Genomic DNA, 17,487 nt, shown 5'->3' on the forward strand with positions numbered 1-17,487 from the left:
TTGAATGTAACTTGAATTCACAATGGCGCGTTTCAAGAGCTGAAAAACACTCCAAGTGATAACAAGTGTTACGGATGGTTAATCTAGTAGAACCTGATCTACACAGTTAAATTCTGTTAGAATCCAACATTTCACATGTGATACAAGTGGTTTCCACACATAGAAGTTAAGGAACATTCAGCAAGAGTGAAAGGGAAGGTCTACAGGATGGTAGTGAGACCAGCTATATTATATGGGTTGGAGACGGTGGCACAGGAGACAGAGCTGGAGGTGGCAGAGTTAAAGATGGTAAGATTTGCATTAGGTGTGACGAGTATAGACAGGATTAGAAATGAGGATATTAGAGGGTCAGCTCAGGTTGGACAGTTGGGAGATAACGTCAGAGAGGCGAGATTGCGTTGGTTTGGACATGTGCAGAGGAGAGATGCTGAGTATATTGAGAAAAGGGTGCTAAGGATAGAGCTGCCAGGGAAGAGGAGAAGAGGAAGGCCTAAGAGAAGATTTATGGATGTGGTGAGAGAGGACATGCACGTGATGGGAGTAACAGAACAAGATGCAGAGGACAGAAAGATATGGAAGAAGATGATCTGCTGTGGCAACCCCTAATGGGAGTAGCTGAAAGAAGAAGAAGAGGCTTTTGTTGAGTCCCATTTTTAAGCTAGAGCTTCAGAACTTTGATAATCTTAGAAAAATGCAGCTACAGTGTTAAATTAAGGCTTATATGAAAACACTAAATAAAAAATTACTTACCAACACATGGGTTCTATTCAATAAGGGCGCGCACAAAAAGGCGAGCTTCAAAAGGGCGACCTCAATTGGGTGCGGCGAATAAAGGCGCGCGTAAATAAAGGCGAGCTTCAAAAGGGCGACCTCAATTGGGCGCAGCGAATAAAGGCAAACGCAACTATGCGCAATGCCACGTAGATATTTTATTATTATCTATCTATTATTATCTAAATTATCTACGAACGCCTTTATTTGCCGCGTTCAATTGAGGTCGCCCTTTTGAAGCTCGCCTTTTTGTGTGCGCCCTTTTTGAAGGATACCGAAACAATGTGGTTTACTCCGTGGTTACTCTCTCAGGTGGACGTTAGCGTATCGTAATCTCTTGTATCAATAGCGTGAGTTTTCACATTCAACTTATACGACTGACATTATGAAATACCAGAAATTATACTGTAAAAGCAAGCCCCGACTTATACACGGGAGAACTTATCCGCGAGTATATACGGTAAGTGGCAGAAGATGGATGGATGGATGGGCATTTGCTTTTGTTTCCATACCTCATTTATATTTATTTTTATTAATTTGATTTGTATTGTTATTTTGGCGATGTCAGCAGGGTGCTAATTTGTATATTTATTTTTTCATGGACGCTGCTATTTTGTAGGACATGCAGACATGGAGTAAGTGTGAGGGGGGGTGCGTCCTGTGGAGAAATGTTTGTATCTCCCATGCATCCAGTGCAGTTGGGATAGCCTCCCCCCACACCCCACCACTCCAAACCCTAATTTGCACTAATGTGGGATGAAAATCACCCTGATGTCAGGGGGCCCCACCTCCTGGGGGGCTCCACCCACGAAGAACATTTGTATTGTGATTGGTTTCTTTATTTATCAGGGAGAAATCCACACAGACAGTGATACAGAAAGAAATAAATACTGCATTTTGTGACCTCCAGGCACCCCAAACACCCGGCACAGCAGACACAAACACAAGTGCAGTAAAATAAAAGGCTTTTATTCAGTGGGAAATGTTTTCCAATCCGTTTCCCACCAGCACCAAGCACAGTATAGCCCAAGACTATAGCACACAGCACTCCTCCTCTCACTCTTCTCCACACCTTCTGGAAAGCTTCGTCCCTCTTCCTCCCGACTCTATCTCATGCCCCCTTCTTTTTTAAGCCACACCTGGGAGCATTCCTGGTGGCTCGTTAGGGTGGTCTCAAATTTCTCCCAGGTGTGGTGGAACCCCAAGATAGGACTCTGCAGCTCCCACAGCTCCCCCTGCTGGCATCCACAGAACCCAACAGAGCTGTGCCGACAAGTAGTAATTCCCATACAGCCCTGTGGCAACCCATGGGCTTCCAAGTAGCAACCTGGTGGAGACTGAGCCCTTCAAAAGCCATCTCCCCCTGCCCTTCCTTTTAGGGAGGTGACCCAGCCGGGTAAAGATGCCAGCCGGCTCTCACAATATACAAATGTAGTTTGTACATAGGAACTTCACTCCATGTGCTTTTTGCAGCCAGAAACTAAATACACGGCAGCATCACTGGCTGACTTTAGCTGCTGTTTCAGATGAATGACACTTCATGGCGGTGGAGCATTCAGGAGCTAAGTCGCTAGCCTAGCAGGCCACTTAGAAAAATGAACAGATGTCGACAAATGTCCTGAAAAGACCCATTTCCTTTGAGCCCCCGTGCCTCGTCTTTTGTTTATGTTGCATCCTGAATGGAGCCGACACTCCAACCATCTGCACCAATTTGCTTTGATGCTTGAAGAGAGAATTGCATTGATTGGGAAGGGAGGCTTTCAAAATGCAAACAGTTATGTAATGAGATACCAAAATAGCTTCATCATTCTTTCTGGAATTACATGAAAAATTACTTTCATTTTGTTTGTTTTTTTTTTTTCGAGGGAATGCCAGATGACTGCATGTGTGCAGAATAACCCATATGGAGCCAATTGATGCTACAGCTTGCGAGTCTGTGACAAAGGTTGAGTTTCATTGTTGCTTAATTTTTAAAGTGCGGCAGATTGGAAGGCATGAGTGAGAGATGGACCGCTTGATAAATAAAGAAGGGGGTATGTGACCGGTTTGATGACATTGAATATCTTCCTTTCAAATTTGCTAAGCAATAAATGCATTGTAATTTAGCCCTTAAACCGCCACATACTTGGAGGGAGGGTGTTAATGCACCCACCGGTAGGGATGGGAATCGAAAACCGGTTCTTGTTGAGAACCGGTTCCCACTGTTTCAATTCCTTGGAATTGTTTGCCATTTTTGAAAACGATTCCCCTATCGATTCTGTCGCCTCGAATGACGTCACCATGTTGCGTAGCGTCATTTACCCAGCAGGAAACATGGTGCCTAAGCGGCACAAGCGCTCAAAAGTTTGGTTATACTGTACTTTACGAGAAAGGATGAGAACAGGGCAACTTGCAATACTTGCAAAGTAGATATTTCATCAAAGGGAGGAAACGCTACGAATATGCAAAAGCATTTGCTCACAAAACACGCGATAACCTTATCGTGTTTTTGATCCGCTCCGGACTAGTGAATCTCAACCCAGCAGCAGCGGTAACGTTTGCACGTCCTCTCCCGTTAATACGGCAGGTAACTAATCAACTAACATTGCATATTATGTTAGCATGATTTGCCTTATTGCAAAACCTGCTATTACTGTGCATTGCATTTAGATGACCATGACGAGAGACACAGATAGAGTCTGGCTGGCTCAGATGCTGGCAGTTCTCGCTGCAGTCTACCGGTAGCTTCTCCTTTCACAGAGGTGGGGAAAAGTAAAATTTCCTTCCTGAAAAAGCAGATATGCTTATATTTCTGCAAAAGAATTGTTAATTCTCCATAGTTGATGGTTGCAGAATTGCACAGTGTACAGTTCCATTGGACTTGAGTTGATTGTATTTGTTGCTGGCTGATGTAGTTTTATTTTTGAGTGCTCAGCTCATATATACTTTTAAAAAGGAGAGTGTAAATGTTACTGGACATTCTTAATTTATATTAATTTATGTTATACTTTGTTATTGCTACAGAAGAATATTTATTTTATTATTATTTTACATTTACATTTACGGTGTGCTGACAAATTGCACTGGGAACTGACTATAGCTGGTTGTGCTATTCAACGAATGTACGTCGCCAAATATTCTTGGCTCCGGCGTGCTGATAAATTGCTCCGGGAACTGACTAGAGTCAGTTACAGCGGTTTAAGGGTTAATTTTAAAAATCAAGTCCAAGTTCAGATTTGTCATTGTGTGTATGTAGCACACATGTTCACACAGACTAGTGACAGCAGTGCAGTGTTAACCGATAATGAATACAAACACAGGATCTACTACGTATATAATAAAATGCTAAGGTCTGTAGGTGTGTCCAATCCCTCAGAGAAATCTGATTGGCCAGTTTGTCTTTGGTGTGATTGGTTACTTTGGCTTTGGTGATGCAATCAAAAGTAGGGTGATTGAGAGACACACAAGGAGAGAAAAAGGCCCACTAAGAGTCACCTTCAAAAACGAGAACTCTAAAACCGAACAGGAGGTGATAAGGGTGCCTTGCAGATAATGACAGAATTTGGGAAGGCAGGCTTTACCAGAAAGCACTTGACAAAGGGGACCACCAGTCAGGACGGTTTGGCTTTGGTGTCGCAATGACAAGAGGAAGTTGTGAGTGTGAGACGCGCAAGAAGAGAAAAGGCATAGGAGGGATGCCGAGAGTTGCCTTCACATATGAGAAATATAAAAACGGACAGGAGGTGCCTGGAAAATAACGACAAGAAAAGTCTCAAAAGGAGTTGTCTGAAATGGCAATCAACAGCCCAATCTGTAGCAATAATCCAATAACAGATCAAATAAAAAATCAAAAGGTCCAAAAATCCAACAAAGAAATGCAATGCTTACTGAAACTCCACAAATACCGAATGACCTCCTGCTCCTGAGCCTTCTCAGCTGACTTAAATAACCTGAGGGAGGTTCCAGGAGTGGTGATGTCAGGATATCCCCGCCTCCTGGGGCTCCACCCACAAAGCACAAGGAACATATAGGAATTGTGATTGGTTGTTATATTTAACTGTTTAGTTTCCTCCTTGAAATGTTGAGGTGAATTTAAACATCTTTGTTGAGGTTGTTACAGCAAAGGAATTAGATCACAAAATAAAAGTCAAAAGCCTCGAAAAGAAGGTAATTTATTTTAACCATTATGCTACGACGTTGCTTTACCCTGACAACTGTGCTGATGGTTGCCATAGCAACGAGTCCCAGAGCTACATGTGATGTAATTAACGTGACCATATACAGTAAATATCGCTGTGTTGTTTATATCTTATCTAAGAGTGAGTACAGCTTATTAAAATAGTTTTTACGAGGATTTTCTGGTTTTATACTTATTTTTGGAACACTCAATATGATTCTTGTTTCACCCTTGTTCTGACAGAAGATCTGGTTTTCGGTAGTTTTAGGTCTCTGCAGAACAATACGTAAATGCAAAGAGACAGTACACAATTAACCAGCAATAAACAGAATTAGCAGAAATAACATCTGAAAAATAATACAAAGACAACAAAGTAACAGTAAAACTCAAACATATTTTAATAAAGGACATCAGCAAGCTGAGGTAATTGAAGTATGGAATATTATTACAGGACATTACCAGGTGTCCGGTTATGTTTAATGCTGTGAAAGTGTGACTTTTAATAGATGACACACCAAATAAATGAATTTAGGAAGTGACTTTCATTAGTGATCCTTATTACATCTCGGTTTGGACAGAAATGGTCATTGGACTGAATGAGTTATGACATTAATGGGCAACAGTGCCAATTTAAAAACATGCCACAGGCTAATGGCATTTTGCCCCTTTCATCCATTCCCACATTCTTTTCCTTATTTTTGTCCTCCACTAAATTTCTGTCATTTCAGACTTCAGCTTAATTAAAAATCACAGTAATGATTTTGCATAACTTACTCATAGGACTTACACATCATATTCAGTGGATTCGATTTTAATTATCACACAGCTGCTGCTCAAAGGAGATCCGTGGAGATAATAATTAGAGGTCACTTTCTCAAAGGAATGCTGTCATAGAGTGACACGTGATAGCAGATGTAAAACAAAAGCATTTCAAATAGGGTTAACTGCTTGGCAAAAATTCTTTTATGAATGTGCTAGAATAGCAGCTGTGTCCTTTTCAGAAGTCACATCCATGATGTCTACCAGATGATCACTAGATGCTATCTCTTGTATCTATCATATCTGCTCTATATATTTAGATGTTTTGATGAAGAAAGGTCATTTCTGTGTGCAAATCCTTCTTTACAAATGTCACACATTCCCCAAGCTGACAGGTGGTATTAGACAATTTCTGTTTCTTCTCCTAGCTCGCCTACATGCTGACATTTGTGTGTTTCTGTGATGTTTACTATTTACATTTCTAATTTAATAGCATGACTGTAAATGGGTAAAGTAAAAAAAAATAATATAGTTTTGGAAAATCACTGTCACCTCAGAAGGGAATTCAAGGACTATCATTTATTACATTAAAGGTTGGGAAAAATGTGTCAGATCATTATAGTCAACCACTCTATCTATCTATCTATCTATCTATCTATCTATCTATCTATCTATCTATCTATCTATCTATCTATCTATCTATCTATCTATCTATCTATCTATCTATCTATCTATCTATCTATCTATCTAATCTTGCCAACTATGCTAAAATCAATAAATCTATCTATCTAATCTTGCCAACTACGCTAAAATCTATCTATCTATCTATCTATCTATCTATCTATCTATCTATCTATCTATCTATCTATCTATCTATCTATCTATCTATCTATCTATCTATCTATCTATTTTTGACATTATGCAGAAATTTAAAAGGCAATCATACATAGATAAACATATTAAAAATTAAAGACATGTTTAAAAGTTTGCCACTAACTCAATTAAATTTGCTCAAAGTCTTGATAACCAAACCCTAGAGTAAATGCTGCCGAAAATAAAACGTCTCTCTATATATAAAAGGAAATCCTGGAATGCAAATCAAATGCAAGGCTAAGATACATGATAATCTCAAAAGACATTTTAAAGACCCACGAGACCAAGGAGACTTGTCACGGTGCGTTTCGCGGGGACCGTAAACATGATACTTGGTGCCAAGAGATTGTCCCAGGGCCGTAGCAAAAAGGACAGTGGCTGTACAGGCTTTAAAAAGATTGAAGGGTAGCGCGACGGCAGCTACCCCAAACGAACGCGAGCAGCGTTATACATCCTGCAAGAAAGAATTCAAACACGCCCGGGGGCAGAAATAAAAGAAAGGTATTGCTTTTACAAAGTCACGCGAGACCAGGCAGTGAGCCATCATTTAAAACAAGTCAACAGACCCTAAGCTAGCAGTTGTTAGATTGCTTTTGGCAGGCAAGCATCACGTGCTCGGAGCTCTTAAAACAACGACATGCGACAGGCAGAAGAGGCAGCTAGCAAGCAGCAAAAAGACAGCAAATGATCCAAAGGCATATCCTTAGCGTACGTTCAGCCGCAACACCCTTCGCAACACGAGCAGTATTATACGTCTGGGAAGAAAGAGATGTAAACACGCGCGGGGCAGGAAATAAAGAAATAAGTATTGTTTTTACAAAAGGTTTTAAAGTAAAAGTGAAAATAATGCATATGTAAAAATTCACAAGAAAATAACAATCTCTTTAAATTGTAGATTGCCTGGCTAAGGTAAAGTCATCTGTAATGAATGGGAACGTGGGAATGAGGGGTCCTTTCATCGGATTAGCACTATTTCAGATGTGGAATGGCAAAATGGGGGAGGCAGCTTGATGAATGAGGTCTCCAGGATATAAAACAAATCCAAATCATATTATGTGATATCATCTAATGTGAAATTCTACTCCGTACTTCTAGAATTTGTATTTTTATATTGTATTGAGAGTTATTCTGTTCTATGTATTGTACTGTATGGCTCAGAATTAAAAGACAATGAGTAAAATGACAAAGTAGAACTTCATAAAGTCGTTTACAAACGTTGACGCTAAACACATGCAGAGCAGGTTAGAGATTATGAAACCAGTGAAATTAGAAAGGCTCAAAAAAAAAAATAAAAACGGCACTATACACATGTGGAGAAAGTTAAAGGATATGAAAGTAGTAAAATTAGAAAATATAAAAAAAGAAAGTAAAGATCGCAGTAGCGCAAACAAGAAAACTGCCTCATTTAACTATACACCAGTCTAACTTTGGTTTTGCACAATAATTACTACACTATTGCACCTTAACACTTAATTCTACTTTATTCACATAATTGTACTTATTTATTATGTTCTACTATACTGTTATCTTTCAATCTATGACTTTTTGTTAATCTAACTGATATTCTTCTAACTTTGCACAGTTTTTGATAAGCGGATCAGGATGCATTTCACTGCGTGTTGTCCTGTATAACTATGCATGTGACAAATAAAGAATCTTGAGAATTTTAAAAACGGAGTTTACCGCACATGCATTTATTGGTTACTTTGTTCATGTATATATATTTATCTGTCTGCTTATTTAAAAAGCTACATTTACCCCAGGAGTCAAAAACATTCTGTCTGGCCCTTGTACAAAAACCTAGAGAAAAGCTGGGGTATCACCTTGCTAACCCCATGTACCTTTGGAACTGTGAGAGGATAATATCACGACTTTACAGACAGGAGTCCAATGCAGAACTCTACTTACTTTTTTACTTTGTAAAAAAAAAAATTAACTGCTGATGATGTCGATCGTTTTGTCTGTGCTGAAATTCCAAACAGAGAAACCTATCCTGACCTCATTAAAAAGATTCAGCATATTGGGACTCGCTAGATTACAAATATTGTTTTTACAGAAGTTCTGAAATAAAAGTGAAACTAATGAAATAGCAACAATTCAAAGCAAAAAAAATCTTAAAAGTGTGTATCCGGAAAACCAAACACGGGTGTTGGCGAGCGAAGCGAGCAGGGGGCAAAGCCCCCTAGTAACTAAAAAAATCAAATGAAAGATGTGCTCAAATGTTTGTTTTTCTTCCCATAATGTACTGTATACTCTGTCGTGCTTTAACATATTCAAGTGAACGCTCTTTGGCTGTAGCCATGTACCAGCTTGTAGTCTCCAATTTTAGCTCTTCTGCCTTCACCATTTTGTCAGAGGACGACAGATGTCCCCCTTAACTTGGAGTTCCCTGCCTTGCACATTACAAGACAGGCCATTGTAGGCTTTCTCTCCGCTTGAGCCAGTCTGGCCATTCTCCCCTGCCCTCTGTTGTAAACAAGAGGTTTCGGTCTTCAGAACCGACACTCACCGAATGTCTTTTGTTTAACTCTTCGTTCTGTGTAAACTCTAGAGACTGTCGTGTGTGAAAATCCCAGGAGATCAGCAGTTCCAGAAACACTCAAACCAGCCTGTCTGTCACTTACAATCATGCCAGGGTTGAAAGCACTGAGACCATTAACTGAAGCTCCTGACTTGTATCTGCATAATTGCATGCATTGCACTGCTGCTCCAACAATTGGCCAATTAGATAATTGCACATATAAGCAGGTGTACAGGCGTTCCTAAGAATTTGCTTAGTGAGTGTAAAATAAAAAGCCATAGACTATGAAACGGGAAATACAAGCACCAGGACTGACCCTAGACAGAGCACGTATGGTTTTGAGAGAAAAATAAATCAGATTACCTAACACACCCCTTTGAAATGTTTGTCCTCATTGCAATAAAACTTCAGCTAAGAAATCAAAGCTGCGCCGCTGTGTTGATATGCAGACTTTTCAAAGGCATCTTTGGTGCCTGGTCAATACGCACTTATAAATGGTGCTTTAAAATTCAGAAGGGAGAACTCGCTTACATATGCATTCACTCACATGTTCTAACAGAAAATTTACAATATATTCATATTCAATTTTATGGATTAGGCCGACTAAGGCTTGGGTTTTATTAAAAATTCAGCTCATACAAATTCAATTTGATTCAAGAACTGTAATAGAAGTTGACTTCACATGAAGTCACATTAGATGTGCATGCAGCAAAGTCTTCATTTCTTACAATGAAAAGCCAAGGAATGAATACCAAAAAATAATAATAATAATTCAGTCTCAGCTGGCAACATTTTTGCTGCAGTCTGCATAATCGTAGAGTGCTGATAAGCATAACATCACAAAACTTACTTAGTAAAAAATATGTCATCAAGTCACCAAACATAAAATAAAATTTGAGTAAAATTAAACTGTGTCACTTATACTAATATGGAAAGTCAAAAATAGAGTGCGGAATCTATCTATCTATCTATCTATCTATCTATCTATCTATCTATCTATCTATCTATCTATCTATCTATCTATCTATCTATCTATCTATCTATCTATCTATCTATCTATCTATCTATCTATCTATCTAATCTTGCCAACTATGCTAAAATCAATAAATCTATCTATCTATCTAATCCTTTAACCGTCACCTTATCGTGGTGGAGGGGTTTGCGTGTCCCAATGATCCTAGGAGCTCTGTTGTCCGGGGCTTTATGCCCCTGGTAGGGCCACCCAAGGCAAACTGGTCCTAGGTGAGGGATGAGACAAAGAGCGGTTAAACAAACCTCCTATGAAGAAAAACCATTTTGGACGGCGTTTTCCCTTGCCCGGACGCGGGTCACCGGGGCCCCACTCTGGAGCCAGGCCTGGAGGTGGGGCTCGATGGCGAGTGCCTGGTGGCCGGGCCTGCACCCATGGGGCTCGGCCGGGCACAGCCCGAAGAGGCAACGTGGGTCCCCCTTCCCATGGGCTCACCACCTATGGGAGGGGCCAAGGAGGTCGGGTGCAGTGTGAGTTGGGTGGTGGCCGAAGGCGGGGACCTTGGCGGTCCGATCCTCGGCTACAGAAACTGGCTCTTGGGACGTGGAATGTCACCTCTCTGAAGGGGAAGGAGCCTGAGCTAGTGCGCGAAGATGAGAGGTTCCGGCTAGATATAGTCGGGCTCACCTCGACGCACAGCTTGGACTCTGGAACCAATCTCCTTGAGAGGGGCTGGACTCTGTACCACTCTGGAGTTGCCCCCGGTGAGAGGCGCCGAGCAGGTGTGGGTATACTTATTGCCCCCCAACTTGGAGCCTGTACATTGGGGTTTACCCCGGTGGACGAGAGGATAGCCTCCCTTCACCTTCGGGTGGGGGGACGGGTCCTAACTGTTGTTTGTGCGTATGCACCGAACAGCAGTTCGGAGTACCCACCATTTTTGGAGTCCCTGGAGGGGGTGCTAGAGGGCATACCTTCTGGGGACTCCCTCGTTCTGCTAGGAGACTTCAATGCTCACGTGGGCAATGACAGTGAGACCTGGAAGGGCGTGATTGGGTGGAATGGCCCCCCCGATCAGAACCCGAGTGGTGTTTTGTTATTGGACTTCTGTGCTCGTCACGGATTGTCCATAACGAACACCATGTTCAAGCATAGGGGTGTTCATATGTGCACTTGGCACCAGGACACCCTAGGCCTCAGTTCGATGATCGACTTTGTGGTCGTGTCGTCGGACTTGCGGCCACATGTCTTGGACACTCGGGTGAAGAGAGGGGCGGAGCTGTCAACTGATCACCACCTGGTGGTGAGTTGGCTTCGATGGTGGGGGAGGATGCCGGTCAGGCGTGGTAGGCCCAAACGTGTTGTGAGGGTCTGCTGGGAACGTCTGGCAGAGCCCCCTGTCAGAAGTAGCTTCAACTCCCACCTCAGGCAGAACTTCGACCACATCCCGAGGGAGGTGGGAGACATTGAGTCCGAATGGGCCATGTTCCGTGCCTCTATTGTTGAGGCAGCTGACCGGTGCTGTGGCCGTAAGGTGGTCGGTGCCTGTCGTGGCGGCAATCCCCGAACCCGCTGGTGGACACCGGCGGTGAAGGATGCCGTCAAGCTGAAGAAGGAGTCCTACAGGACCCTTTTGTCCTGTGGGAACCCGGAGGCAGCTGATAGGTACCGGCAGGCCAAGCGGAATGCGGCTTTGGTGGTTGCTGAGGCAAAAACTCGGGCGTGGGAGGAGTTTGGGGAGGCCATGGAGAATGACTTTCGGACGGCTTCGAGGAGATTCTGGTCCACCATCCGGCGTCTCAGGAAGGGGAAGCAGTGCAGTGTCAACACTGTATATGGTGGGGATGGTGCGCTGCTGACCTCGACTCGGGATGTTGTGGGTCGGTGGGGGGAATACTTTGAAGACCTCCTCAATCCCATTAACATGCCTTCCAATGAGGAAGCAGAGCCTGGGGACTCAGTGGTGGGCTCCCCCATCCCTGGGACTGAGGTCACTGAGGTGGTCAAAAAACTCCTTGGTGGCAGGGCCCCGGGGGTGGATGAGATACGCCCGGAGTTCCTCAAGGCTCTGGATGTTGTAGGACTGTCTTGGCTGACACGCCTCTGCAACATCGCATGGACATCAGGGACAGTGCCTCTGGATTGGCAGACCGGGGTGGTGGTCCCCCTCTTTAAGAAGGGGGATCGGAGGGTGTGTTCCAACTACAGAGGGATCACACTCCTCAGCCTCCCTGGAAAAGTCTATTCAGGGGTCCTGGAGAGGAGGGTCCGTCGGATAGTCGAGCCTCGGATTCAGGAGGAACAGTGTGGTTTTCGTCCTGGTCGCGGAACAGTGGACCAGCTCTATACCCTTAGCAGGGTCCTGGAGGGTGCATGGGAGTTTGCCCAACCAGTCTACATGTGTTTTGTGGACTTAGAAAAGGCATTCGACCGTGTCCCTCGGGGAATCCTGTGGGGGGTACTCCGAGAGTATGGGGTACCGGCCCCCCTGATAAGGGCTGTTCAGTCCCTGTACGATCAGTGCCAGAGCTTGGTCCGCATTGCCGGCAGTAAGTCGAACCCGTTTCCAGTGAGAGTTGGACTCCGCCAGGGCTGCCCTTTGTCACCGATTCTGTTCATAACTTTTATGGACAGAATTTCTAGGCGCAGCCAGGGTGTTGAGGGGGTCCGGTTTGGTGGGCTCAGGATTGGGTCACTGCTTTTTGCAGATGATGTTGTCCTGTTTGCTTCATCAGGCCGTGATCTTCAGCTCTCTCTGGATCGGTTCGCAGCCGAGTGTGAAGCGGCTGGGATGAGAATCAGCACCTCCAAATCCGAGACCATGGTCCTCAACCGGAAAAGGGTGGAGTGCCCTCTCAGGGTTGGTAGCGAGATCCTGCCCCAAGTGGAGGAGTTCAAGTATCTCGGGGTCTTGTTCACGAGTGAGGGAAGAATGGAGCGTGAGATCGACAGGCGGATCGGTGCGGCATCCGCAGTAATGCGGGCGTTGCATCGGTCTGTCGTGGTGAAAAAGGAGCTGAGCCGCAAGGCGAAGCTCTCAATTTACCAGTCGATCTATGTTCCTACCCTCACCTATGGTCATGAGCTATGGGTAGTGACCGAAAGAACGAGATCGCGAATACAAGCGGCTGAAATGAGTTTCCTCCGCAGGGTGTCTGGGCTTTCCCTTAAAGATAGGGTGAGAAGCTCAGTCATCCGGGAGGGGCTCAGAGTAGAGCCGCTGCTCCTCCGCATCGAGAGGAGTCAGATGAGGTGGCTCGGGCATCTGATCAGGATGCCTCCTGGACGCCTCCCTGGTGAGGTGTTCCGGGCACGTCCAACCGGGAGGAGGCCCCGGGGAAGACCCAGGACACGCTGGAGGGACTATGTCTCTCGACTGGCCTGGGAACGCCTTGGGATTCTCCCGGAAGAGCTAGAAGAAGTGGCTGGGGAGAGGGAAGTCTGGGCATCTCTGCTCAAGCTGCTGCCCCCGCGACCCGACCTCGGATAAGCGGGAGACAATGGATGGATGGATGGATCTATCTAATCTTGCCAACTATGCTAAAATCTATCTATCTATCTATCTATCTATCTATCTATCTATCTATCTATCTATCTATCTATCTATCTATCTATCTATCTATCTATCTATCTATCTATCTAGGACACAATATGGTAATTGCCAGATTCGCTGCAGAATAAGTAATTTATAACTGTAAAAAAATAAAAACATATCAGTGTTCACAGTACAGAGTTCTCATTCGTACTGGTAATTAATACAAATCCCTTTCTCATGTGCCTAACATACACCTGATATGAATTAGGAGTCCTAAAACCATAACCCTAAGAGTACTTCCAAGCCAAGTGTTTATAAATAAAAAAAGATTATTAATTCTTTACATTTATATATCACTTTTCTCACCACTTAATGTGCTTTAGTGAGTGGGGAGCCACTTCAACCACCACCAATGTGTAGCGTCCATGCAGATGATGTGACGGCAGTCATTTTTGTGCCAGTATGCTCATCACACATGAACTATTAGGTGGTGAAGTGGAAGGAGCGGGAGAGAGACAGTTAGAGACAGGGGATGATTGGGGGCCAGAATAACTAGGACATGGAGGGCTATTTAGCCAGGACATTGGGATATTCCCTACTCTTTACAAAGAATTCCTTGGGATTTTTTATAACCACAGAGAGTCAGGACCTCAGTTTGACATCTCATCTGAAGGATGGCGCCATGTTTACACCACAGTCTCCCTGTCACTTCACTGGGATCCACATTCAGACTACAGGGTAAGCGCCCACTGTTGGTCTCTGAAAACACCCCTTCTAGCAATAACTCAAGCTTTTCCTAGATGGTCTCCTATCCAAGCACTGGCCGGGCCTGAACAGGCTTAGCTTCAAGGTAGATGACATGTTCTGAAGTGTATGTGGTATGGCTGCTGATTCATTCTTCATAAATCAAATGCTCTTCCAAAAAGAGTGAGTCTCTGTAGAAGCACAAAAGACAAAAAGGAGTTTGTAACACAGAGGTAATCCGAATCAAACAAGTCCCAATACAGCTATTGATGAGCTTTGTTGGGCTGAATGGCCTGTTCTCATCTAGATTGTTCCAATGTTCTAAAAAAAATGTTTTTTTAAATTCAAACATAGCAATAAGAGCCAAATCCAAAGAATCACAAAAGCACAGACATATATGAGAACTAGCTGTGTAAGCCCATGCTGTAAAAAGCCAGAGGCCTTAAAAAATATTGAAATCATCAGGTAATTGTAAGGAACTCCTCTGGGCATCTGTCTCTTCTGTGTTTTCGTTTTTTGCGATGTGTTCACCTCGCTAGTGTATTAGTGGCTAAGCGAGTGACCCTTTCTTTGGAGGTTTCATTTTGCCGATGTGCTTGCATTGCTTGTGTATTAGTGGCTAAACAAGTTTGTTTCCCCGGAGGTGGAGTGTTTACCCCGACTCCACCTCTCACTTCTGGGCTGGACAGACAGACACACACACTTCCACGCATAGACGTTTATATATAAGAAGAAACACTCACCAAATTCTCAAGCACATTCGAATGAACCACCAGGAGCTGTGGGAGATTTGTGTTATCTACAGGGCGGAGTTTAGTTCCTATCAGTGATTGGCAGGTGACTCCACCTCTTGGGGAACCTGTGGGAGATATGTGTTATTTATAGGGCGGAGTTTAGTTCCTATCAGTGATTGCAACTGACTCCACCTCTTGGGAATCCTGTGGGAGATTTGTGTTATCTACAGGGTGGAGTTTAGTTCCTAGCAGTGATTGGCAGGTGACTCTGCCTCTTGGAGAACCTGTGGGAGATCTGTGTAATTTATAGGGCGGAGTTTAGTTCCTGGCAGTGATTGGCAGATAACTCTATCTCTTGGAGAACCTGTGGGAGATCTGTGTAATTTATAGGGCGGAGTTTAGTTCCTGGCAGTGATTGGCAGGTGACTCCACCTCTTGGGGAAACTGTGGGAGATCTGTGTTATTTATAGGGTGGAGTTTAGTTCCTAGCAGTGATTGGCAGGTGACCCCGCCTCTTGGGGAACCTGTGGCGGATCTGTGTTATTTATAGGGCGGAGTTTAGTTCCTGGCAGTGATTGGCAGGTGACTCCACCTCTTGGGGAACTTGTGGGAGATCTGTGTTATTTATAGGGTGGAGTTTAGTTCCTGGCAGTGATTGGCAGGTGTCCCCGCCTCTTGGGGGAACCTGTGGGAGATCTGTGTTATTTATAGGGTGGAGTTTAGTTCCTGGCAGTGATTGGCAACTGACTCCGCCTCTTGGGGATCCTGTGGGAGATTTGTGTTATTTATAGGGTGGAGTTTAGTTCCTGGCAGTGATTGGCAGATGACTCCACCTCTTGGGAAACCTGTGGGAGATCTGTGTTATTTATAGGGCGGAGTTTAGTTCCTGGCAGTGATTGGCAGGTGCCTCCGCCTCTTGGGGATCCTGTGGGAGATTTGTGTTATTTATAGTGTGGAGTGTAGTTCCTGGCAGTGATTGGCAACTGACTCAGCCTCTTGGGGGAACCTGTGGGAGATCTGTGTAATTTATAGGGCAGAGTTTAGTTCCTGGCAGTGATTGGCAGGTGCCTCCGCCTCTTGGGGAACCTGTGGGAGATCTGTGTTATTTATAGGGTGGAGTTTAGTTCTTAGCAGTGACTGGCAGGTGACCCCGCCTCTTGGGGAACCTGTGGGAGATTTGTGTTATTTATAGGGCGGAGTTTAGTTCCTGGCAGTGACTGGCAGGTGACCCCGCCTCTTGGGGAACCTGTGGGAGATCTGTGTTATTTATAGGGCGGAGTTTAGTTCCTGGCAGTGATTGGCAGGTGCCTCCGCCTCTTGGGGGAACCTGCGGGAGATCTGTGTAATGTATAGGGCGGAGTTTAGTTCCTAGAAGTGATTGGCAGGTGACTCCACCTCTTGGGGAACTTGTGGGAGATCTATGTTATCTACAGGGCGGAGTTTAGTTCCTGGCAGTGATTGTCAGGTGACTCCGCCTCTTGGGGATCCTGTGGGAGATTTGTGTTATTTATAGTGTGGAGTGTAGTTCCTGGCAGTGATTGGCAACTGACTCAGCCTCTTGGGGGAACCTGTGGGAGATCTGTGTAATTTATAGGGCAGAGTTTAGTTCCTGGCAGTGATTGGCAGGTGCCTCCGCCTCTTGGGGAACCTGTGGGAGATCTGTGTTATTTATAGGGTGGAGTTTAGTTCCTGGCAGTGATTGGCAGGTGACTCCGCCTCTTGGGGATCCTGTGGGAGATTTGTGTTATCTGCAGGGCGGAGTTTAGTTCCTAGCAGTGATTGGCAGGTGACTCCGCCTCTTGGGGATCCTGTGGGAGATTTGTGTTATCTACAGGGTGGAGTTTAGTTCCTAGCAGTGATTGGCAGGTGACCCCACCTCTTGGGGAACCTGTGGGAGATTTGTGTAATTTATAGGGCGGAGTTTAGTTCCTGGCAGTGATTGGCAGGTGTCCCCGCCTCTTGGGGAACCACCCACAAATACATGGGACACAACACAAGCACAGAAAAAACAGACAATCATCAACAACAGTAACATTAACATAAATAAATGGCTCAATAAAGAACTAAAGGACATTACATACGACTTTGAATCACACTGGCTGAGATATAACAACACTTTTCCGCAAGGAAATTAAAAATAAAGTATAGCATTTATAGTGACACTTTTTGAGATGATAGAAATACAAGGTACAGCATTACCAAAGAGCTGCAATGGCCTCCCTCTCTGACGCGTACTGCATAATGTGATGGAGGAGACAGGGTAATAGCAGTGACTGTACACAGAATAAGTGCACAAAATGGGGGAAAGATGCTTTGAGAGTTTGCAAAGTAGAATAAAGCAGGAACATCATGAAAGTCAAATCAATGTAATTCTCATCTTATTCCAGCGCTCCCTGCATCCTTTGACAGGGCTTTGGGAATACA

The 17,487-nt window shown here is 44.2% G+C and overlaps 2 protein-coding genes across 4 annotated transcripts in view; both read left to right on the top strand.

The window, feature by feature from the left end:
- ccdc93 (coiled-coil domain containing 93) overlaps positions 1–17,487 on the top strand; it is an 876,647-nt gene that overhangs the window by 503,523 nt on the left and 355,637 nt on the right. The window lies entirely within an intron of this gene.
- The window catches only part of LOC114656664 (inactive dipeptidyl peptidase 10-like), a 284,823-nt gene that overhangs the window by 27,585 nt on the left and 239,751 nt on the right, over positions 1–17,487 (top strand). The window contains exon 3 of the mRNA XM_051930750.1: positions 2,637–2,716. Within this exon, the coding sequence (XP_051786710.1) occupies positions 2,675–2,716 (42 nt within the window). The 5' untranslated portion in view covers positions 2,637–2,674. The remainder of the gene's footprint in view (positions 1–2,636; positions 2,717–17,487) is intronic.

This window comes from Erpetoichthys calabaricus, chromosome 8 (genome assembly GCF_900747795.2).
Source record: "Erpetoichthys calabaricus chromosome 8, fErpCal1.3, whole genome shotgun sequence".
NCBI classification, from domain to species: Eukaryota; Metazoa; Chordata; class Cladistia; order Polypteriformes; family Polypteridae; genus Erpetoichthys; species Erpetoichthys calabaricus.